This window comes from Pelodiscus sinensis, chromosome 3 (assembly GCF_052426305.1).
Source record: "Pelodiscus sinensis isolate ZL-2025 chromosome 3, ASM5242630v1, whole genome shotgun sequence".
Taxonomy (NCBI): Eukaryota; Metazoa; Chordata; order Testudines; family Trionychidae; genus Pelodiscus; species Pelodiscus sinensis.
In genome coordinates, this window is record NC_143054.1 from 160,447,959 (window position 1) to 160,474,177 (window position 26,219).

General features: G+C 42.3%; 1 protein-coding gene across 6 annotated transcripts in view; it reads right to left on the bottom strand.

The window, feature by feature from the left end:
- The window catches only part of CDC42BPA (CDC42 binding protein kinase alpha), a 333,045-nt gene that overhangs the window by 128,082 nt on the left and 178,744 nt on the right, over window positions 1-26,219 (bottom strand). For all 6 annotated transcript variants that reach the window (XM_075925322.2, XM_014570971.3, XM_006118059.4 and 3 more), the window contains exons 6-7: window positions 2,857-2,950; window positions 508-708 (exon numbers count right to left, since the gene is read on the bottom strand). In XM_075925322.2, the coding sequence (XP_075781437.2) occupies window positions 508-708; window positions 2,857-2,950 (295 nt within the window). The remainder of the gene's footprint in view (window positions 1-507; window positions 709-2,856; window positions 2,951-26,219) is intronic.

Sequence of the window (26,219 nt, forward strand, 5' to 3'; positions counted from 1 at the left end):
AAACAAGGCTTTGCAAATATTTAGGCTCTCACTGTTAAATGAATGCAATAAGTTTAAAGGAAAGAAGTCTTCCCCAGATGACTGAAAGTATTTCAAATCCTATAACTGTCTCTTCTTTGTTATTAATTTAAATGTCTCGTACATTTTTGGATTCTATGTTTCCCTCCAAGTGGAAGAATATTTAAGGATCTCTTCTGTAAGCCAACAAATGGATCCACCAGCAAAAAAAAGAAGAAAAGTGATGTAGCATAGCCAAGACTTATTTCTTGGAGAGTACTAATAGACATCACTGTATATCCAGATTTTTAGTAGTAGATTATCTTACTCAAAAGCAAAGCCAGTTGCAATTCATAACCACAAAATGTACTGTATGGAAACAAAAGTTCTAGTTAAGATTTATGAACATGAATATGATCATTATCTAAGAGCTTTCTTTACAAACTGACCTCTAAGCCAACCCTTCTTACTCACTAAAATTAGTTAACAGAGGATAGAAAAAACACTAACTTTGTGGTTCATTATTTTCCCGTAGGTCTCCACCAAGGATTCTGCATAAAAGGGTGTCTCTCCATAAAGCATTTCATACATGCAAACCCCTAGGGACCACCAGTCACATTCAGGTCCATACTTCCCTTTTCCATCTTCCATGGCCTGCAAGATTTCTGGAGAGATGTAATCTGGCGTTCCAACTGCCACTGAAGACTGGACCTAGGGAGTTAGCATTTCCATGAGTAAAAATGGCATATACTGTTACAGACAGTGTTTGCGCTGGGGGAGGGGGGCGCGCGCGGTGTGAAGCGGGGGAGAGGGTGAAGAGGTTGAGTAGTACAATGTGCATGTGTAAGTTTATAATTCAAATTATAAACAGTGAACTCTAATACAAAAAGGCAGTTTCTAAATAACAATTCATGAGAAAAAATGTTCTGTTGTATCTGAGCCACTTCAGTGTTTCAAACCTGAAGTTTTGAAAAAACGTACGGGGTATTATAATAATTTACTTTTGCTCTGAACTGTGATGAATGCCAAATGAAGGCAGGTTCTGAGCGTGCAGTTATTGTAAAATAATTATCTCCCTGATAATCATGTACATTTATTAACTGCTTTGTAATACTCCAAGACACAATCGTTACGCTGGTACTACCTTCTTGTCACAGACACCATACATTGTATACATTTCAACACAGCAGTATGATAGGATGAAGCAGGATGGATTGATTTAAATCAAGACTATTCCAATCACAAAAAAAAAATAATTGATTTAAATCACATTACCCAAAAGCTAAAACTGATTGTGCTTAGATTGCCCTCCATTTTTTGAGTAAATGCCAGTGAACTCACCGATACTTCTGTTTTTTGAAAAAACAAATATAGAATGAACTTCCCTTGAAAAAGCTGAGTTATGCTGAAGTAAAATAGGGAATAGACTTATGGCATTACCATTACGGTCTGTGGCCATAATATTCCAAATAAGGGGCATGTATTATGTAATATAAAATAAGAAAATGAGAGTGCTAACTGGTAACTCTCAATTTCTCTTACTGCAGCTTTTTGTACTGTATGATTGAGTGATAGATTGCCAACCTAATCAAGGATTAGCTAAACTAAACTTTTTTTTCTAGCAACATCAAATGTAGCACACAGAATAGGAATTTACCTATCAAATCACATTTATACTAAAAGGCATAGAGCACTGAAGAATGATGCATAGCAAGTGAATTATTTAAGTTAGCATTCAGTCGATCCTCTCAGACATAACCACATCTTCATCCACATACTTCTCTCCTAACAAGCAGGTCCTGCAGCTGCTTCTTGCACTGCTTACACTTGCCGCATTTTCTTTTTTTACCCAGGAAACGAATATCTTCAGAATATTCTCAGATAGATTCTCTCTTAAGCCCAGAAGCCATGACAGTTTTTCTGTGGCAAAAGTGTGGGAGAATATAGAAAGCTATACATATGCACTGAATACAACCTTTCCTTTTTCTTTCCAGTCCACTCCACTGTTCCTTTCTATGCTGCTTGCTTCTTTTCCTATATATTGTCTCTCTGTCTTAAGACAATGTCTTAACTAACACTGTTGTGTTTGGCCAAGGTCCACCATCACACAAGTACAGAACAAAAACAATCCTATCCAGTTTGTCGCTTTCTTTGCATATGGTTCTTTTTAGTCTGCTGAGGAACAGAAATTGAAAGCCCAGAATTTTCAAGAAGCAAGAACTAGTAGTTAGGCTGAACCATTAATTCATTTTTATGAGAGTGTTAAGTATATGTGTAGCATGTTTGTGATGAGATTTAATTGCAACTTATTTTTAAATGACAAATTTCGTATTTTATTGATTATTTAAAAAATAAAAAATATCCAATTTAAATAAAAAAATCAAATTTTTTGATTTAAAAAAATTGATTCTTATCCATCTAGGGATGGGGTGATATTACTGGTACCTCATTATGCTTTTACCAAAGGCCTGATCTGAGTTCCATGAAATCAAAGATTGCTTTGCCTGAAACATGATTACAGCATGAGGCTCAAAACTGGGTACTTTACACCTTTCCAACAGCTATGTATTAATTTTGATTATATGTCCTCCCTTAACTTTTATTTATGAAATTAAATAAAAATGCATTTTAATCAAGACAGTATTCTAATAGAATGCAGATATATTTTGAACTGAAACATGCAACCATACTGTGAAATAGTAAAATGCTATCACTATCATTTATAAAAATATCATTTTTAAGTGCACATTTCCTTCATAAAGGGACTTCTTTGTGAACAGAAATTTTGCTGGCAAATAGAGGAGAGAAATGAAAGGTGGTTGAGGGGATATCACAGCTGCATCAATCTTTCTAATTTACCGTTCCATCTTCCATCAGTTTCAGACAAGAACCAAAATCTGCTAACCGAATATGTCCATTCATATCCATCAAGATGTTGTCTGGTTTAATGTCCCTGAAAATGAAATGTAGTCAATAATTAGCATGAAGGAAAAACATAATGCATCCTTCTGGGCAATAAATTTGAAAGTGTTCATTCACTGATCATTAGACTGAGCAAAGTGGCTCACTACATGATTTTATTGTAAAACATGTAAAATACTTGACATCCAGTTGATACGTACAGTTGGAAATTTTTCAGTGCAGTATCTTGAGATTTAATCATGTAACTCCCATGGATCATAATAAACCATCATCAACATTAAATTCCACATATCACAGACAATTTACACTCGTATACATATAAAGAAAACAATGGAAGATGTCCTAATATATTCCTTACACTATGCTATAGGTTGGACCTTGCTAGTCCAGCACCCTTGGGACCTGACTGTTCTCAGATAGGGATTTTTCAGGATTAAGGGAGGTTGTATCTGTACCCCCTGCTGCTGGCTCCTCCTCCTGCTCTGCTGCTCCATCAGTCTTCCTGGCTCCCCCAACAGCTAAGCTGGGTCACACATCGGGCTTCCTGCTCCCTCCCTTTAAATTTCCACCCTCCAGCCCAGCGGGGCCATGTGCCGGCCTTCCCAGCTCCCCCCTTCCCTGCCGCCCCAGCCCACAGTTCAGCTGGATCGTGCACACACTAGGCTTCCTACTTCCCCACAGCCCAGCTGGGCTGTGCACTGGCATTCCTGGCTCTTCCCACCGCACCCACCCGCAACCCAGCTGGGACATGTACAGAACTTCTGCCCACCCCCGCATCATGCTGGGCTCCCAGCCCCTATTATCCTGCAGTGCACTAGGACTCTCTGATCCTGGAACATCCGTGGTCCTGCCAGTCCACAGATGTTGCCGGACCAGAGAATTCTGGTTTAGATAATACAGTTTGCACCTCTAAAATACTTTACTGAAATAAAAGAGACACCTAAATCATTTCAAAATGTCTAGACGAATACTCAAGAATGGATACACTGGCACAAAGATAAGAAAAAGATCCTCCATTTGTAACTGTGGAACAAAACTAGTCAATTAATAATTTGCATAGTATTAAGGTTTAGCATCTTTCTGCAAGAAAACAATGGTTTTACAAAACCCACATGACCTCTGAGAATTGTCATTTAACATCACTTAAGTATAAAAAATTAATTCCAGGACTGATGACCTGCCAGCCTAGAGGAGGGACTCCTGTGTTATACACTATAAGCAGTGGGAGTATGGGAACAGATGTTTTGTTAACCTACCAGTCAGAATTAGGAGGCCATAAATAAATAGAACCATGTTCATTATTGGCAGCTTCATGAAATTGAACCCATATACATGTCAGTAGTCAATTTGATTCTGTGTGTACTGCTTCTGTGACACCTTCAGCCACAATAATTTCATAGGAGTCAACTTGAATCACTAATGCTTTGGGCTCTCTGGACCAGAAGTGTGAATACACTGCTTGAAGTGGCATTATGACAGGTTTATACCAGGACAGAAACAGAATTTAGACCTTCACTTTCAAAGGTACTCCCATGAAACACCTCTTAGAGGGAAGAGAGTGCTGAAAATGAGTTTACAGCATAAACTCGATATTTTAATAGAGCCTATCTATAAGAGTCATGGGATTCAGAATTATGATAGACCTCCAGTAGGTTGCAGAAATCATTCCTTACAATTTAGTGGGATTTTTTGTTGGGGAAATTTTTGTAGTTTTTTAAGGTGGGTGAGGGGAAGGCCAGGAGGAAGAGTGAGGGGTTTTTATGTTAAATTTTAAAAAAATCTCTGATGAAAGCACAGTCAAAGTAACAGTAAAGCATTCTGATACAGTCTTACATGACCTTCTTATCAATAAACTAGGGAAATACAACCTAGATGAGGCTACTATAAGATGGGTGCATAACTGGCTGGATAACTGTTCTCAGAGAGCAGTTATTTAATGGTTCATAGCCATGCTGGAAGGGCATAACAAGTGGGATTCCAGAGGTCAGTTTTGGGACTGGTTCTGTTTAATATCATCAACAATAATTTAGATAATGGCACAGACAGCACGCTTATTGAGTTTCAGAATGATACCAAGGTGGGAGGGGTTGCAAATGCTTTGGAGGATAGGGTCATGATTCCAAAGGATCTGGACAAACTGGAGAAATGGTCTGATGTAAACAGGATGAAGTTTAATAAGGACAAATGAAAAGTGCTCCACTTAGGAATGAACAATTAGTTTCATACTTACAGAATGGGAAGCAAATGTCTAGGACAGAGTAATTCAGAAAGGGATGTAGAGGTCATACTGGATCACAAGCTAAATGAGAGTCAATAGTGCGACACTGTTGCAAAATAAGCAAACATGATTCTGGGATGCATTAACAGGAGTGTTGCGAGCAAGACAAGAGAAGTCATTCTTAGGCTCTACTCTGCACTGATTAGGCCTCAGTTGGAATATTATGTCAAGTTCTGAGCACCACATTTCAAGGAAGATGTGGAGAAATTTGAGAAGGTCCAGAGAAGAGCAACAAAAATTATTAAAGGTCTAGAAAATATGACCTATGAGGGAAGACTGAAAGAACTGGGCTTGTTTAGTTTAGAAATGAGAAGACTGAGAGGAGGACATGATAGCAGTTTTCAGGTATCTAAAAGGGTGTTACAAGAAGGAAGGAGAAAAAAAAAATTCTCCTTGACCTCTGATGATAGGACATGAAACAATAGGCTTAAATTGCTGCAAGGGAGGTTTAGAGGTTGGACATTAGGAAAAACCTTTTAACTGCCAGGATGGTTAAACACTGGAATTAATTGTCTAGGGAAGTTGTGGTTTCTCCAGTAATGGAGATATTTAAGAGCAGATTGGATAGACATCTATCAGGGGTAATATAGATGGTGCTTTGTCCTGCTCTGAGGGAAAGGAATTGTACTTGATGACCTCTAGAAGTCATCTAGTATTTTATGATTCTATTATTTCAAAAATATGTATTAATTTTATAGCTCATTTTGCACTTAAGATATCTTTAAGAATACTTAAATCTATAATTAGCTACTTGTAACTATAATTTGTTAATTTTTACTTTACCAAGTTATGTTTTGGTTCTGCCTATGTTGAGCCCTGTGCATATATAAAAATGTGTATCTGCATCCAATCTGTGATAGGCAAACATTGTCTGCAGATATTCACAGATAAAGCAGATATCTGCCAATTTGCAGGGCACTGACATAAAATTTATGTGTAAGCCCTTCCTAGTCACAAAGATTGGTCAAGGTGCAAAGAATGGAGTAAATGGCATGCAAAAACAGAAAAATATGAACATGCAAAGGGACCCTCAATCTCAGACAGATAAGCAAACTTGTATCTCCTTTGGCCACTACCTTCAGAGCTGTGATTCAGCTCAGAAAAAGTATACTACACAGTACAAGGCGGGGAATTGATGTTGCATTAATATAATCAGTTTGGTATACTGCAAGAATAGAATACTGTGTTATCTTGAATACTGCTTGCCAGTCAATGTGGGTTACAGTTACAGTGATCATCTTAAAAACATTAATTGGTAAAGCTATGAAGTAGGCATTCCTAACAAATCAAATTTTTAAAAAGTCTTAGATTAATAGTATTTAGGTATTATTATTTGATATTCATATGCAGAAAAAACTGACCTGAAAGTAAAGTACACAAAATAAAAAACTCAATTTTCACAACATTTAGAAACACCCATTGATTTGCTGTAACTCTCACTAACAAAGAGTTCCTGCCACTCACTCTTGAAAGACAGCAAATATATTTATCAAGAGGCAAGCAAATATTATTAGATGAATGACATTTTTCAACCCTCAAAAGAGGGCACAATAAATAATGGCTAAGTCTTAAAACGTAAGCTGAAATAAGTATTTGAGCATCCGCTAAACAACGTTCTTCAGTCCCAATTTTACAGAATTGCTAACGCTACATGAACCAAAAATTACAATTACCAAATGTGAGACTTTTAAATATTTATTTTGACACTGATCTATCAAAATACATTTCAAATAAAAACCAAAACACACTTACCAAATATTTTGGGAAACAACTCTGATGTGAATTGATTTCATTCCGGCATCACAGATTGGAGTTTTCCCTAGCAGTAGCCGATCAGACTGTGCATGTGCATCAGGTGCCTTGTGCTGTTTGTGCCTTTCTCTTCGCACGTACAGCCTAGTTCCCACCAGTTCCTCATGTAAGCCCAAGTATCTAAAAATATGTAAAGAACAGGAACTCCAAAAGAGGGGACGGAGTGGGTAGTACAGCACCATGGGGACACACATCTCGAAGAACTGTCATTACTGCACAAGGTGAGTAACTTCCTCTTCTTCTTCCAGTGATGTCCCCGTGGATGCTCCTCTGTAGGTGACTTTGTAGCAGTACTCAAGAACACAAGGTAGGCAGATCTCTGAGTCACTATTTAATGGCTGTCAATAGCACTGCAGAGGCTACTGAGGTATCATTAGTGAGGTGTTGAGAGAGAGCATAATGCTTCGTGAAGGTATGGTTTGAGGACCATGTGGCTGCACGGCAAATGTCCCGGAGGGGAACCCCCCACAGGAAAGCTTTGGATATTGCTATGGCTCTTGTGGAATGTGCACTGGGTGCTCCAGGGAGTGGCTTGTTTCAAATGGCATAGCATTGGGTAATGTAAGATACTATGAGCCTCGATGTGCGTTGAGATGAAATCAGATCTCCCTTGGAGTGCACTGCTATGGAAACTAATAATTGTTGCAACCTGCGAAAAGATCAGATTCTGTCTATGTAAAATGAAAGTATTCTACATATGTCCAGGGTACAAAAGATAGCATCCTGTCAAGATGAATGTGGCTTAGGATGAAAGGATGGAAGAACTATTGGTTCATTGACATGAAAATTAGAGAAAGAAGGATGAGGTTGCAATACCACACTGTCCCTATTGAATATAGTATATGGTGGTATCACCTCAAGAGCTGCAAGTTTGCTGACTCTATGGTATGAGTTATGGTAAGTAGAAAGACCACTTTGGAAGTCATCTTTGAGACCAGACAAGTAGCGGTGCCTTTGGTATGCTGTACATCACTAATGTAGGTGAGGTTGTTCTTGAATCTTTACTTGTGTAGAGGACCTCATCGGTCTTCTCTATGCATCGCTACTGAGGTTGAAGTGGAGCGTGCCACTGTATCGGTGACATCCAGGGCCATTTGGAGGGTGGTTTGTGCAGCAGTACAGCCCTGTTGGCCAAGAGACCTGATAGGTCTTTTACCTTCAGGTAGGCGATCCATTGGTCCAGTCAGTTTGGAATAATTATCAAAATCATGACTCGCTAGCAGGGCCAAGTAATTTGCAATATGAAGTAATAGGGTCAATGACACACACATTTTCCTACCAAAGAGGTCCATGCGCTCTCTTTGTCTGCTGCAATGTAATTTAGCCTTCTGTTGGGCTGTGTCCACCACCAAGGAGTTTGGTTGGGGATGGGAAAATAAGAAGACCCTGCCTTTGAGAGGGACAAAGTATTTCTTGTCAGCCTGTTTTTTGGTGGGTGGGGCAGACGCTGGGGTCTGCCAGATTTCCTCTGTCACTTCCATAATGGCCTCATTGATGAGCAATGCAATTGTGGCCCGTTAGGAGGGTTAGAGGTTTTTGAGGAGACGGTGGTGTTGCTCATGTACCTCGTTCAGCTGGACCTCCTGACTAGCAGCCACTCTTTTAAACAAGTCCTGAAACTGCTTCAGGCCTCAGCAGCTGAAGTACCACCTGGAATTACTGCCTCATATGGGGACGAGAATGACTGATCAGTGGGCAAGGTATCAGGCTTTTGTTCATCAGGATCAGATATTTGTCCCTCTTCTAACTTGGGTTTTGAGGAGAAGGAGAGGTACTTGGACGAGATGGAGTGATGGGTCACCTGTGAGTAGGGGTGGAAGAAACTGTAGACTGGTGTCTCAAGGCAGAGCAGTAACAGCATGGTGACCCATGTCTGGAGTAGGCCGGTGGATAATGGTACTCTGCCAGCCAATCGGGTGGATGGTCATCTTAAGAGCCCCTATGCTTTTAATACACATAGTATGATCTTGTGGGGATTGTCTAGAACAGTGGTCCCCAACCTTTAGAGGCTCCCGGGCGCCCGGGGGTGGGGCCACTCACGCTCTGGGCACCCGGAGGGTGGGGCCACTCACGCGCCGGGCGCCTGGGGGTGGGGCCACTCACGTGCCAGGTGCCCGGGGGCGGGGCCGTGCGTCCGGGGGCATGCCAGGGGACAGGGATGCCCTTGTACCCGGCGCCGGCATGTGGCCCAGGGCTGGGGCTGGGGCCGTCCGAGCGCCTTGTGCCGTGGGCCCGGGGCCGGCGCCGCTGCCCGAGCCGCGCGCCTGGGGCCGGCACCGGCGCTGCTCGAGTGCCGCGCACCCGAGCGCCGCGCACCCGAGAGCCCACATGTGCCCCAGGGCTGGGGCCGCCTGAGTGCCACGCACCCAGCGCCGGTGCGTGTCGCGCCTGGGGCCGGCACCTCCCGTGCACCGCGCGCCGGGGGGGGGCCCGGCCCAGGTTGTCAGCGGGCATGCACAAATGCCCCAGTGGGCGCCATGGCGCCCGTGGGCACCGCGTTGGGGACCACTGGTCTAGAAGAAAACACACTCCTGTGATCCTTGTGAAAGACATTGTGTTTTGATAGTGTTGGAGACCTAGGAGAGCTCGCTGAGGTCCTAGAAGAAGGAGGAGGAGATAAAGACATCTGCACGGCCAGTGTCTATCATAGGATGAATGACCTGTGGTTGGCGAAGAGTGTTGGGAAGAGAATACACTTTGTCAATCCCCTTCGTAGTCACTATAGTGTGAAAGTACTGGCAACCATGGTGGAGGAGAAGAGCCATGAGCCATGAGATGAGAAGGGGGATCGGAATCAGTGCCTCAAGGAGGAAGTATACGGGAATCTAGATTTTGGTTCTATACGTGGCACAGAGACATCATATTCCTATGTGCATGCAGCAGAATGACGACGGCTCAGAACAGGGAGCATGGTGCTGATGGAGGGGACGCCGGACTCAGCGTGTATGACACCTGTTTAGCTTATTTAGATCTAGCTTACATCGGCACCAAAGTCTTGGTTGATGCCGGTGGTTCTGCTACTGCTGAAGTCTTATCCTGTTCCCTGGCACCAGGGCTCTTTGGTGCTGTAGTAGTCAGTGACGCAGTTTGCTCAGACCGTGATATCGGGTCCATCCCTGATGCAGCACTGGGACATGTGGTGCCTGGTTTTTCTCCCGAACTAACCCCTTGGGAGTAGGGAGAGGCCCTCCTTTTGGACGAGGGCTTACGTGAGGGAAAGCTTGAGGTTTTCTTCTGCTTAGTAGCAGACTTGGACTGATTATGCCATTCCTGTTTGTCTGCGGCTCGCGTGCTTTATCAAATAGCAGAATGTGTAGCCTGAGCTCCCTATCCTTGAGCATTCTGAAAGGAAGGCTGCGGCAATGGATACACTTCTGGGGGCTTGTGCTTCCCCCAGACAACAAAATACAAGATCTGGGACCATCTGAAGAGAGCATGGGACTGTGGCACTTTTCATATTTTTTAAAATAAGGGGAGCCGGACATTTTGCTGTTTCTCTGCTTTTTCCTTTCTTTCTTTGACGCGTCAGTAGCTATATGCCTGGCGGGCTGTATTCTGACAGTTTTCAAGGATAATAGCTTATCCTGTTTCTCTTCTCTGTTCTAGATTTTTCTCTTCTTCTTTACTCTCTTCTCTCCCCCCCCCCTTTTTTAAATGAAGTAGAGATCTGAGGGCCACGGACCTCAAGGCTAATGGTGCGCTGCCACTCAAGAGCCGCACCTTAACTATTTACAACAATTTTTTTAAACCATTACAAACTATACATTTATCAAAGAACTAAAAGTTTCAAATTACAATTCAATTCCTATCTACAGAAAACTGAAGAGGAGGAGAAGGTAAAGTTCAATCTGCAACCTTGGGTGGTCAAGAAGGAACTGAGGGGAGTCAGACCATGCACGCAAACTCTAAAGGTGTAAATGGCACGTGCCACTCTTGTGCATGCATGGTCCAACTGGACATTGCTAGAAAAAGTCTCAAATCTGCAGTGCTGAGATGAGCACGACACCAACAGTGGAGCATCCACGCTGACATCACTACTCCAGCTAAGTATTTATTTTTAAGAGCCATTTTGGAAAACCAGGCCAGATAGTCTTGTCCATAGGAAAGTGAAAAAAAAATAGAATATGTCTCAAGCTTCTTCTTGTTACAACTCTGCTTTATCATGCACATAGTGAAGCAGAGATGGCAGCCTTGAAGAAGATGAAGGCAGAGTCTATACAAACCATTGGCCATAATTGTGGATGACATCTCGAGGGGATCCAAAACAGATACATGGAATGGTTATCCTTTCATGAGCCTCCCAGCTTCCTCACCCTTGCAGCAGGGCCAACCACCATGCTGTGCTACCATTACACTCATCACCACAAAAGTCTATTCCTGAACAATCCATGGGAATCTAATGCTGTGAAAGAGGAATAAAGACAGAGTAACCAGATTAATCCAATTTTTAAAATTAATTCAAGTTCATATTAGTCACATGAGTAAGAGACTGTTTTTTTTCATAAATATAGGTAGTCAGATCCACAACTTCGTTCGATTAGTGTAGCTTCATTGACTTCAATGGAGCTAGGGCATCTGAAAATCTTGCTCAATATCTTTTGGTTTCTTGACTTTGCAACATTAACACAGGTTAAACCTCTCTTAACTGGGACTCTCTGGTCTGGTCGGACCAGGGATGTTCCAGGACAGAGTCCCGTGGAAGGCTGTTGGCTAGGAGCCTGCAGCGGGGCGGGAACCCAGTAGCAGGCCTACCCTGTGGCAGCAAAACAGGAAGCCCAGCAACAGGGCTGTTGCCCAGTGGTGACACTGCAGGGGGGGATGGTGCAGGAGGAACAGGGCTGCCTGGGAAGGCTGGAGCCTAGCAGCAGAGCTGTCACCCAGCAACAAAACTGCCCAGCAAAACCAGGAGGCAATGGGGTTGTCCAGCGGTTGGGCCAAGAACCTGGCAGCAGAGCTGCCTGGCCACACAGCCAGGAGTCCACCATCCCCCATGGGGCTGGGAACCCCAACTGCGGAGCTGCCTGGTGGTGGGGCCATGAACCTGGGCATGGGGCTGCCAAGCAGCACAGCAAAGAGCCCAGCAACCTCACTGCAGCCCAACAGAGAGTTGCCCAGTGAGGCCGGGAGGCAGCAGAGATGTCTAATTAGTCTATAGTTCAAGCAGGGCTGCTGCTGGGTGGTAAACCTGAACTCCAGGAGGGGTGCTGCCTGGAAGCAGGGTTGTGCTTGTGGTGATGGGGCTGCCATGGTAGGGCTGGCAGCTGGGGTAAGCCAGCTGGGAGGCTGGAAGTGAAGCTATGGATGGAGGGAGGGGCTGGTGAGGGAGAGGGGAGGACAAGAAATGACCTTCTCTGGTCTGGCAAAATCCCTCATCTGTGACCGATCAGGTCCTGAGGGTGCTGGACCAGGGAGGTCGAACTTGTAATGTTTTTAAACACTATTTTTTTAAAAGTAATTTCTTAGGCTTTAAAATAAATCAAATTGAAAAGAAACTCCATCAGGTAAAATCACTGACAATCATATATATTATCAGTAGTGTTGGAATCTTTACATCCACAACACAGATCTCTGCTACCCAAACCAACGGAGTAAATGATAGTAGTAGTAACTTCTCACTCTCTATGGGTATGTCTACACTTGCACCCCAGTTCGAACTAGGGATGCAAATATAGGCATTCAAAATTGCTAATGAAGTGGGGATTTAAATATCCTGCGCTTTATTAGCATGATCTCGCCGGTGTGCGCCGGGATGCGTTAGTTCGAACCAAATCCCTTGGTTTGAACTAACATTACTCCTCATTTTTTGAGGAGTATATTTTTATTTATCTGTGAAGCTATACAGAATAATGAATACTGAGAAATAAAATATATATTTCTTACAGATCACACATTGGTTTTCTGGTTTTTTTTTAGAAAACCAGAAATTATACTGGTAACAATTTATAACTACTACTGTTTTGTTTACTGGACTCTTAAATCACTGAAATTACGTTTATTGCATAATTATATTGGTGGTATCCAAGTCTGCTCAGGTTTCTGAGGTTCACCTGCACCACTCTATAAGTAACTGGATAACAGATTCCACTAGGACAGTGTTTCTTAAACTGTGTTCTGGGGCACACCGGTGTGCCGTGAAGCAGTTGGAAGTGTGCCACAGAGAACAACAGAGTTCAAAATGGCTGCCCTTAAAGGGGCAGGCGACGTTTATTTTTGCTCAATAACTTTCCCCACAACCTTTTTTTTTTTTTTTGGCTGAACAAAAAAATCCTTGGTGTTCCTCATTAAAAAAAAAATTGTTTGGTGTTCCTCGGTCTTAAAAAGTTTAAGAAACACTGCACTAGGAGAACTGCAATAGGAAAAGATTAAAACAAAAAGAATCTTAGGCCACGTCGCCACTTGCCAGAAGATCAATGCTCTGGTGATTGATCCTCTAGGGCTCGATTTAGCAGGTCTCGTACAGACCTGAGAGTACTCCCATCAGAGCTGGTACTTCTTGATGTCACAGCGGGAAGTTGATGGGAGCATTTCTCCTGTTGACCTCCTCCTGAAAAGTTGGCATAAGGTACATTGACTCCAGCTACACAATTCACATAGCTGGAGTGGCGTATCTTGAATCAATTTTCTCTGCAAGTGTAGACCTGGCATTATTGAGTTTCATTTCATAGGCAGTCTCAGAAAAAGACAAACACACACTGACATGCACAAATATGGCAAATTTGCTGGTAGAAATGTCCCAAAGTGCCTATAAAGAAGGGTCAGAGAATCATTACAAATAATTATGCCATTGGGCCAGCTTGCAGACATGCAAATTAAATTCACATGCCAAAAATTGTCATGAAATTAGAAAACCTGAAAATATCAAGGAACAATACAAAGCTCTATCTATCTAAAACGATGACTGGACCTTCACTCCAGAGTTCCTCCAGTACCCAAGATTTTCCTCCATAAGCACAGAAGACTGGTAAATTGTGCCCCTTCCTTCTACTAAGAACATAAGAGGGTCAGACCAAAGGTCCATCTAAGCCCAATGTCCTGCTTTCCAACAGAGACCAATGCCAGGTATCCCAAAGGGAGAGAGCAGAACAGGAAATCATCAAGTGATTTATTCCGTTACGCTCATTCCCAGCTTCTGACAGACACTAGGGACACCATCCATTGCCATTCTGGCTAATACGCACTGATGAACCTATCCTCCATGAATTTATCTAGCTTTTTTTTTAACCCTATCGTCTTGGACTTCACAACATCCTCTGACAAAGAGTTCTACACGTTGACTGTATGTTGTATGAAGAAATATTTCCTTTTGTTTGTTTTAATCCTGCTGCCTATTAATTTCATTTGGTGACCCCTTGTTGCCAGTCATGAACCCCATCTTGGTTTCCCCCTCCCCCCCCTCCCCCCAGAGAGCAAGAGAGACGCAGTCAGCCTTTGATGCCCTGGGAACACAGGTTTGCTGCCTGTCCCTGACTCTACCATAAACAGAAACCAGACAGTAAATGGGCTAGCTGACGACCCGGGGCCTCCCGCCGTCCTGATGGCTAGTACCACTAATTGACACGCATGCACAGTCCCAGGAGAGGAATCTTCGCCCATCACATACCAGAGGTGCCCATTGTCTGCATTTTCCCAGGTGTGAATTATGCTTTGCACCCTTCGTGGGAAACTTGGCATTCAAAGCCATTTTTCCTAATTGGCCACTTGAGACCAGGAAGAAGCCTACATGACCCAAGGGGTATAAAGAGGGTTTGGTAGCCCACCCCATTTGAGCTCCAATCATCTATACCTGCTGGCAGGTATTGATTGTCTCCCGAGGTCTGTGGGATGCCCAACCTCGCCCTTCTTCTTCCCGAGGGATTGAGAGAAAGATGCTGGCCACGCCAAGTCTGGAACGCAGGGGTGAGAATTATACCTGCTAGGTGTCTATTTTGCATGCATTTAATAAGAGCTCAGAGAACCAAAAGGGTTTCATGGTACCTGTAAGTGACTTATTAGTGTAATTTCTGTCCTGTCCTTTGTAGTGGCTGTGTTATCTGTAACACAGCAGTAGCATTTAACAGCTAGGTTTACCCTGTAACAATAAAATAGTTACTGTTTAAGCTTTAACCTGACTCCTTCAGTTGCTGTAACAGAACCAAGCACAATTTAAAAGAACTTCAGCCGGTCATAAGGGACTCTCTGCCATGACCATCAGCTGACACCCCTCATTCTTGTGTTAGAAGGAGTAAATAGCATGTCCTTACTTTACTTACTGTACATGAGTCATTATTTTATAGACCTCAATTATATCCCCCTTTAATAAATTTCTTTTCCAAGATGACAAATCCCAGACTTATTAACCTTTCCTCATTGTGGAAGCCATTCCAAACCCCTAGTAATTTTTGCTGCCCTTTTCTGAACATTTTACAATTCCAAACTTTTTTGAGACTGGACTATATCTGCATAATTCACGATGGATTTATATAGAGGTAATGATATTTTCTGTCTTATTATCTATCCCTTTCCTAATGATTTCCAAAATTCTGTTTGCTTTTTTGACTGCTACTGCATATTAAGTAGATTTTTCTGAGAACTATCCACACTGACTCCAAAATCTTTTTCTTCAGTGGTAACAGCTAATTTAGACCCCATCATTTTATATGTACAGTCGTGGTTCTGTTTTCCAATGTGCATTTCTTTGCATTTATCAACATTACATTTCATCTGCCATTTAGTTGCCCAGTCACCCAGTTTTGAGAGGTCCTTTTGTAGCTCTTTGACTGTGACTTAATTACTTTGAGTAATTTTGCATCACCTGCAAATTTTGCCACCTCATTGTTTATTCCTTTTTCCAGATAATTTATGTAGAAGTTGAATAGGATCAGTCCCAATACAGATCCCTGAAGGAAAGCATTATTTCTCTCTCTCCATTCTGGAAACTATTTCAGAAATACTTCTTTTTCCCCACTGGTGCAATAAAATACATCACTCAAAAAAGAAATAAATAGATAAATAAAAATGAAGACATTTATGTTTGGATACTTTTCAACTCAAAGACAGAAATTTGCTTACAAAGGATATTATTATTAGTTTATATATTCAGCAATGCAGAACTGTGAGCCCTAAGAGATACTCAAACCACTATATTTGGTGATCTTCCAGAAATCTGGGAGTCACTTGATTTAGACTGATCACTGTTAAACATACAGTAATTCAAGTGAGAGAATCTACTGTTATTTTCCATTACATTGCACTGGATAATATCAAATGCTGGAGTTGCCATATTCTGCAATTTAAGCTTATCACCAATCCAGCAAGCAATGCTAGAATTAAGCTCCACCTGGCAAAAACAGCAGCTTGCACTGCAGCCAGATTAGATTTGGATAATCAGCAGCTATTCTTCAGTATATCATAGCAGCACACGGAAAATGGACTTCGTTGCACTCCTATGACCAAGCCTCTTATTAAGGTTCCACTGTATCTCTACCTCAGATGCTCCTTCCTCCTTAAGCGAAATAAGTTTTTCACTTAAACTCAGAATCCCCTTTTGATCAAAATATATTTATGTGCTATTTAATGTTCTTTACACAATGCCTAAAAACACCATTATATTTACATAAAAATGAAATTCTTCCCTGTGAAGCTGACAACACAATGGTTTAAAGACGTAAATAGGTGAATAGTTTTGAATAGGGATGTAAGCAAACAGTCAAGTACTTGACTACTCACTCCCCACTCCCCCCTGCTGCAGGCAACAAAGCGGGGGTGGGGAGACACAGGAGCTGGTGCCAGGAGGGAGCTGGCTTAAAAGCCACCACGAACAAGGGCTGCTGATGCACCAGCCTCTGCCTATGGCCACCCAGGGGCTACTGGACCCAGCATGAGCCAAGATCGAGTTCTGGCTCACGCTGGTCCAGGACCGCTGCAGCTCTGCATTTTAAATGTGGTAAAAGCCATTTAAAATGCAGAACCGCAGTGATCCCGGAGCCGGTGCGAGTTGGGACTGCTCAGTCCTGACTTGTGCTGGCTCCAGGAGCAACCCGTGCTACAACTCTGCATTTTAAATGTGGTAAGCCCTATTAAAGTTAATGGACTTAATGAGAGCTGGATCAGATCTCAAGGGAAAAGACCCTGGAGTCTGGCTTATTCATACACAACTAATTACAATTATTATTGGTAGTAGCATTACAATTGAGCACATGCTCCAACAGAAACCAGGGCTCCTAGGCACTAAAACAGCGGTGGGCAAACTGCAGCCCTTGGACTGCACATGGCCCAACAGGATACTCTGATTGTGGACGTTAAGACATTTTGCTGACACTGACCATCCACAGGCACCGCCCCCTGCAGCTCCCAGTGGCCGTGATTCTCTGATCCCAGCCAAAGGGAACTGTGAAAGCAATAGCAGCTAGTTCCTGTGGCCCCTGTGCCTGCAGATGCCACTCCCGCAACTTCCACTGGCTGGGAACAGAGAACCACAGCCAATGGGAGCTGTGGAGAGTGAGGCCTGAGGATGGTTAACGCCAGCAAAATGTCTTACTGCCCACAGTCTGATTACCCTGATGGGCTGCATGCAGCCCATGGGACATAGGTTAGGTTGCCCACCATTGCACTAAGAGTCCCTGAAGAGCCAACAATTACAGAACCATATTCCTTATTTAAGGATGCATGGGAAGTTTGTGGCAGTCAGGAGTTGAACCCAGATCTTCTGAGTCTCAAATGAAATTTGTAATCAAGATGTACACAATCTAGACTTAAGCAGATCCCAGTATTTTGGGTTTTTTTAAGTCAATGCTATATTTTATGTTTCATTATTAAAAACACATCCTACTTATACCAGTCTTTAAACTAATGTCTGATGTTCCAGTAAGGCCGAACTATTTACTTTCTGGTATTTGGTTTTCTTTATGAATTTCAAATGCTAATAAAGAAAGCAATAACACAGAAGAGGGTGTGTGTTCACCAGCCAACATATACACACTTTGGGTGTGCTCAGACATTGAGGCTCATTCCTGAACAAACATACTGTGTGCAATAGTGCCTGATGAACAAACCCTGGCATTTTTCAGATAACTTATAAAATGTTCTCCTTAAAAGACAAGCAATTTAAAAACATTTTACTATAGCAACTTAAAAACGAATTTCCCAAAGAAAATTGTTGCATCATTGTATATTTATTTGCTGTAACATTCTGTAGTCCTAGAACTAGGATTAAATAGAAAAAACCTACTTGTGTCACAGCATCTTGAAAACTCTCAATCTTTTTCTTTATTTGCTGTAACATTCTGTAGTCCTAGAACTAGGATTAAATAGAAAAAAACCTACTTGTGTCACAGCATCTTGAAAACTCTCAATCTTTTTCTTTACTTTTCATTCAGAGGATCAGTACATCAAAGTAGTTATAGTTCAGGCTGCTTTTGTTTCTCCTCCAAACTCTATCAACTGATGGAAGAGTTTGTGAGGGAGGGTTGGCTTTTATTTGCAGAACATGTCCCCCTAACCTATCACTGTGACAAAACAGACATTGAAAACCCCTTATGATGTTGTTTAACAAGCACCTCTATCTTTTGCCAACTTCATGGAACAGCAGCGGGAAGGCTTATTAGTTTGCTTTGTGACACAAGCTTTAGTAAATCAAAGCTATAGTCAATGCTTTATCTCCAGTCCCATTCAGTTTCCATTGCATCACCTCAAATCTGATTAACTGAAATGGAAATTAATAGGGCAGTGGCTCCCATATATCTCCTTAAAATGGTAAAATGACTATATTGGACATTAAGGTTATGTACCAACACTAATAAATGCGCCAGAGTTTGAGAAATTCTGGACTCAGTCTGATCTAAAGCCCACTGAAGTCTAAGGATGAGGAAGTAGAGCTCCAACCTTCTTGTTCCTGGAGGTGAAGTACAGACAATGTACTTTCAGAGTCAGTTTCTTCACAAACACCACAATACAATAGTGGAACTAGATCAGAAGGGTTTTGTGTGAATACTAGCTATGCTACTAATAATTAAAATAAATAAAAAGAAACATGGTGAGTGACTGTAAAGATTAACAGTATATAAAACTGAAGACAACAAAATTTTGGTTACCTTGAAGGTTTTGCAAAAAAGGGAGGTGATAAGAAAATTATCCTTTTTAATAAAAACAAAAAGCCATTTTGAAAATACTGTTTGGGACTGAATACTCCAACCATCATCAGGGGAAATTAGTAAAAACTGCAGCTAGCTGGATTCAATTTGTGAAGCTCAAGGAGGAGACAATCATGAGGAAATGAGATAAATAATCTTCTAATGGAATAAGATAAATTGTGACATAATTACAGAATAGTATTCCAAGGATCTGGAGGTAATATGCCATTTGTTAATCAAAGCTAATCCAGGATTACAATGCTTGATTATTTGCAAAGCTTCTTTTTCAATTTACACAAGATGCTGATTCCATTACATCAAAACTCTGGAAGTGCAATTCTCACATGAATTTAGGATAAAACTTTATATATTTAGTTGTGGTAGTATGTATAGCTTTATGTTTCTTTGGCTTTATGGTAGAATGTGTGTTTAGTTTCATCAGGTAAACCAACCCATAGTAATTAGTGGAATTAAAGAGTATGCCTACACAGAAAGACCCATAGCACTAAGTCTCAGAACCCAGGTCAACAGTCTTGGGCTCACTGGACTCAGACTATGCGGCTAAAAATTGCAGTGCTGACATTCATGAAACTAGAGCCCAGGCTCTGAGATCCTTCCCATTCACAGAGTCTCAGAGTTCAGGCTCCAACACAATCCAAATGCTTAAACTGCAAATTTTAGCCCATGCCAGCCTGCCAAGTCCAGCTGTTGCTGTGGGTCTTTTATTGCAGAGTCTAGACAAAAAGTCATAAGGCACCAGGTCCAGACAGCATCCCAGCTGAGGTTTTTAAGGCTGGTAGAACAATGTTCCAGCACAAAGATTCCCAACTCCTTGACAAAATCTGCATCTGTGAAGAAATTCCAACAATGTTTCAATATTCAGGAAAAGGGACAAATATTTATGTGGGAACTACAGAGGTATTGCTCTCCTCTCCATCACAGGGAAGATTCTAGCCCGGATCCTACTAAATCATCTTCTCCCCCTTGCACAGGGACTCTTCCCCAAAACACAGAGTAGTTTCAGGCCATCCCGAGACACAATCTTCATGGCACAACCAATTCAGTAGAAGTACAGAGAACAACATCAGGATCTGTTCATGGCATTCATCGACCTCGCCAAGGCCTTTCACTCTATCAATCGTGATGCCTTATGGAAGGTGCTGTGTAGGTTTGGCTGAACCTAGAAATTCATTTCCACCACACTGCTCCATGATCAGAGGACTGCTACCATTTTGTGCGTAACAGAGACTGAACCATTCATCATTCACACTAGGATCAAGCTATGTCATTGCTCCAACACACTTCTTTGTTTACCTTGCCATGATCCTGATTCTCATTTGCAACTGCCCTCCTGGTGTTGGGATTGAGTATTGCATGGACGGACAACTCCTTGTTTTTGATGTCTCCAAACAAAATTTAAGATAACGAGAATTGGCATCACTAATCTTCAATACAGACAACTGTCTCATTCTTGCACACACCGAGGCCAACCTGAAAAGGACCCTCATTCTTTTTGCAGATGCCTTTTGTGGCTCGGGATGTTACAGTGTAACCAGTTAACCAACAAGTGGATGCTAATCGGTTAATGTTTTCAGTTACCTGCAGTCCTCCCACCCCCACGCCATTTATCCCTCTGCTGCAGCTCAGCAAGTAAATTTGGAGCCAGCAGGCTCAATCCCGGCATGCACCAAGTCCCGACAGCTGTTTCTACTCCTAGGCTGCCCCCACTGTGACTCTGTATTTTAAAAAATTCTTGACTGGCAGCAGGGAGCTGGTACATGCAGGGAGCCTGTCAGTTCCTAATGCAGAACTGCAGCAGGGATAGCTGCCAGGATCCAGCTCATACCATGACTGAGCCAGCCTGCCTGCCAGCTCCAAGTATTTTAAAATGCAGAGTTGCAGCAGGTGCAGGGGGATCAGCTGCAAGGACCTGGTGCATGCAAGGACCGAGCCTGCCGTCTGCTACTGCAGAGCCTGCAGTGAGTGGTAGTAAATTCCCTTGGTAAAAGTAACAGTTTACTGTGCAACCAACAGGGTATTTAGTAGTTGCAGGTTACCGTATTACACAATTTTTAACATTCCTAATCATGGTCTGAGTCTCTCTTTTAACATTGGGAAAACAAACATACTCTACCTCACCTGCCAAGCTACTCTTCATACTCTACAAAATCGCCACCAGAAGAGAACCCCTGGAAAATGTGGACCATTTTCTGTACCTTGGTAGTCACCTCTACCAAACTGAAACTGGGCACAGGATCTGCTGTGCCACCATATCCTTTGGAAGGCTACTCATGAGAGTCTTCAATAATATTGATCTACAAACAGGTACCAAGATCTTGGTTTAACTGGTAGTTGTCATTCCTACCATTCTCTATGGGTGTGAGATCTGGGTAATCTATAGATACCATCACAAACAGCTAGAGAAGTTTCTAGCAGCTCTGCTTCAGAAGGATGCTCAGGATCAGCTAACATCAGTTTTCTCTCTGCAGCTAAAATCAGCAGTGTAGAAGTGCAGGTTAGGGATGTTAAATATTGGGTAATTGAATAGTTGAGTAATCTCATGAATGCTTATCGGTTAGTCGACTATTTTATGGTCCCTAGGGGTGGGGCCAGCTGCCAGTGTGATCCAGCCTAACTTCTGAGAAGCCCTCTGTCACTCCATGTGGCCACCTCTGTATCAGAGGCAGCAGCGCAGGGTGCCAGGCAGGAGCTGGTCTGTGAGGGGAGCCAGTTTAAAAACCAGCTCCCCTTACAGATTGGCTGCCTGTTGCCCTGTGCTGCTGCCTTTGATAAAGAGGCACCAATGTGGAGTGGAAGCAGCCCCTGTGTCAGTGGGTTCTGAGCTCCCGGACCTAGCACGAGCTACCACTGAGCCAAGCTGCCTGTCTGCCTAGCTCCTAATACACTTTAAATGCAGAGCCACAATGGGGGTAGGTCCTGGACCCATCACAGGCCAGGACTGAGCCCAGCTGCGGGCCAGCCTGCTAAAAATATACTTGCAGGGGGGTTGAGGGGTTGGAGGGAAATGCGTATAGTCTATAGCATAACCGATAAGCTTTTCAACTACACTATTACATCCCTAGTGTAGGTCATGAAACACCAATTCCACTGGGCTGGCCGCTGTATACGTAGGCCTGACACTTGTCTCCCAAAGCAAGTAGTCTTCTCTCAGTTATGTCAGGAAAGAACTCTCAGAGAGCAGTGGAAGCATTTCAAGAGAGACATTCGGAAAGTACATCTTATAAAGGGAGGCATCAATTCAGTTAACTGGGAGGACTTGGCGCAGAACAGAATGGAGTGGCAGCACACCATACACTAAGCTACAGCTCACTCTGAGAACAGATGTGCTTATGAGAAAGAGAAGCAACAAAGGGGAAAGAAAGGGTACAACACTTCTGCCAATAAGTACATCTCCTCCAAGATTATACCTGTCACTTCTGGGGGAAAATCTGCAGGGTAAGAATTGGACCCCTCAGCAACTTAAAAACTTACCAATGAACCCTCTTGGCAGACATCACTCTCACATCAAGGGACAGCTGAAGAAGAAGAACAGAAGAGGATTGCAGAGTAGACAAACTGATAGATAACATTTACATTCTTATTGGAAGTTGGCATGGTTTCAACAAGGATACAGGCTCTTTTGTCCAAATTCACAGGAATATGATTTTTTGACAGTCAACAGTGACAGTTACCCCCATATGTGAAGTCCATTTTAAAATATTGGTGAAAGGTCCCTGACTGACAGCCCTGAAGAATGATGGCCTCTACATTCTCACATTACCCAGTCCAATGTACCTGAACCTCAACATACATGGATCACTTCCAAGGCTGAGAGAACAGTTCTGGAGAAATAACTTACTGTCCCCAAAGGCTGATCAGTTAAATCCTGTCCATATAAGCAAGAATTACCATGTTTAAGCATCTAAATTTAATTTATATTTTTAGCACTAAATTCACGAAAAGGCTTAGAAGCCTCACTACCACTTTAGGTACCTAAATCCCAGAATCAGGCCCACTGGAATCCACAAAATCCATGCTAAAACTGCCACCAAACTCTATAGGTACCTAAACTCTTTGAGTGCCTACATTTTTGCAGTAGAAATTCACTAGGCAACTTACATGAACTAGGAGGAAGTAGGTGTTCTGCATAACTCACACAATATGAGTGAATGTGTGTGAGAGAAGAAGGAGCACCTCCTTTAGAACTTTTAGTCCATTGGTTAGAATATTCACCTGGGATGTAGAAGACCCCAATTCAAGTTCCTTGTCTGCCTAAGAGGGACAACAAATTTCAGTAGTAATCTGCCAGTGCACTAACCACTGAGATATAGGACATTATAATGTGGGGCTCCCTCAGTCTCTTCTTTTGAAGCTGTTCCATTGTGGGTAAATAACTAAAAAGTTATTGGAGCAGGGGGACTGGAGCCTGGCTCTCCAAAGCTCTGGGTGAGTGATCTAATCATTAACCTAGGGTTATCTCTCTCTCATTCAAAATCTCTTTAATTATGAATCTAGAATGGAACAGCCTTAAGAGGAGAGAGTAAGGGAAACTCACATGATTACATCCCGTAGTGCAGAGGTTAGTGTACTTTCCTACAAGATGGCAGAGCCCTGTTCAAACCCTTTATCCTCCTCAGGCAGAGAAGGCACTTGAATCCCACATCCCAAGTGAATACTCTAACCCTTATAAAAATGCATAATTTTATTATAACACTATAATGTACACGGCATAATTACCCAGCTTTACACACTGCCTGTCAACTGTATCCTTGAGATACTTATACACTGAATCCAGTTATTTGTAACTTTTGGCCTTATCCTACTTCTATTTTCAGACAGTGGAAAAAATCCCGCAACTTCATAGGAAGCAAATTCAGCCCATTATTTACTAATTTTCCTTACAGATAGTCTGTTTTTAATAAAAAGTATGTAGCTCTGGATCACTTCCTTTTGGCAAAACCTCAGAGGTAACCCTAATTATTTTTAAAAGTAGTATCCTCATTTTTACATACAGAAAAGACACTGTACTACAGATTATTATCTTAGACAAGCAAACAATGTGGAACACCATGTCAAAATAGAGCAAAAGAATGTGTATGCAACTAAGCCATTATAAATGAAATAGTATAACAGCCACTGAGGAGCTTTTATAGTCTGCCAAAACAGATCAAATGATCTTTTCTTTTTTGTTGCCACTCTAGTATTGGAGAAGTCTGGTACTCAAGACTCAACAAACCACTTTTTTTGCCACTTTCAACTCTGTTTTTAAATCATTCCCCCCTCTTCCCTGTCTGCTTAGAACACTGCTGACTTTTTCAGGTAAAAAGATCTGATAGGAACTCCCTTCACTGGCTCCTATTTTCGTTCTCTCATTCTCCATCACTGAAATTAGATTCTTCTCCTCTAATCCTTCCACCTGTCTCAGCAACCCGACTCATTCTGCTTTCTGATTTCCCTCATTCCCATGGTCATGTGCTCTCCATTGGCTCTTCAACCTCTAACTCTCCTTCATTTTTTTCCTCTAGCAATAATACTCAATTGCTTCTTTAACTACTTCTCCATATCTAGCATCACTGATTGGGGGGGGGGGGAGGGTCCTGTGCTCTTTAAATTGCTGCTGGAGCATTGACAGCTCCAATGCTAACCCTAACCCTTCCACCCGAGGCTGTGGTCCTTCCAGTGGCCCAGAGCCAGCACCTTCACCTTGTCCAAGAGTCTGACAATTCTGTCCGCAGTTTTGTCCATAACCTTTTCCCGTCATCTTCAAATCTGCTCAGTGTACCTACCTACATCTGCAGTCTGACATTCCTTTCTCAGACTCTCTTCAATCTAGCTTTTGCCCTTTGTACTGTATTGCGACCATTCTTACCAATCTCCAGTGATGCTTTCCTGACCAAACCTCAGGATCACTATTACATCCTCACCTTTCACACTACCAACTGTACCCTTAATTCTGAAATCGCATGCTCCCTTGGTGTATGCAACTGTCCTCCCCTGCTTCTCTTCCTACCTCTTTGATTGCAATTTCAGCTTTTAATTCAGTAGATTATCATTACCCCCTCCAACTTTTAGTGAGGGTCTCATAGGGTACTCTCTTTCACTCTCTCCCCTTTACTTCTGACCAATTTAATCCAAAACCAAAATTTAAACTTTCATCTCTACACTGACTACTCCCAGATTTTCCTCTCCACTCCAGGTCTGCTTCCTTCTGTCTGAACTATGATCTTGGCCAGTTCTTCTGCCATCTCCTTGTGGATGTCCAGCAATAAGGTTAAAGTTCCACGTGGCAAGTTGAAATTTTAACCTTTTCCTCCCAGACCTTCGCTCCTCCTTTACTGAGTCACTATGGACATAATCTGGCTATCAACTTCATTTGAACCCCTTCTCAGCGCCTCACATCCAGTCATGTCTAAATCTCGCTGCTGCTTCTTGCACAATATCCTTAAAATCCAGCCTCTCAGTCTACCCAACTATTAACTGGGTCTAGGTTCTCATTAGCTTTCATCTTGACTACTATTACCTCTTCTTTTCTGGCCTTCTCAAATGCTATCTTGACTAGGGATGTAAAATCCAGTTTAATTGGCTAACTGGTTAAACACATTGTTTAACCGGCTAACCCTAACCCTAACTGATTAAACATTCACATTCTTAATCGTGACCCTCCCCACCCCTTTCATATCCATTCAAAACACTGCAAGGATCATCTTTCTTCAGTATCAATCCAATCAGCTCACTGGTCTCTCACTCATCTCTACAACATCAAACACATACTCATAGTTCATTAACACCATCATTTTGCAGGTGAATACATGCAAACATCTAAAGTGATCAGGATTTGTCTTTCTGCAAGTAATCCCACAGAATACTTATTTGTATGAGGGAAGCCAGCAGATTTACCACAGCTTTCAGGTTACAGTACTGTGGATTTCAAAACAACAGCAATAATAAAATGAATTTCTTAGATCATTTCTCAAGGATTTGAGAGTTTGATGATTGCCAAACAATGGAATCTGCACATGATTCTTTCACACTGACACTGCAACTGCAAGTAGCTGACTGCTCTTGCAGCGGGAACAGAGTTTAGAAGATCGAGGAACAAACAA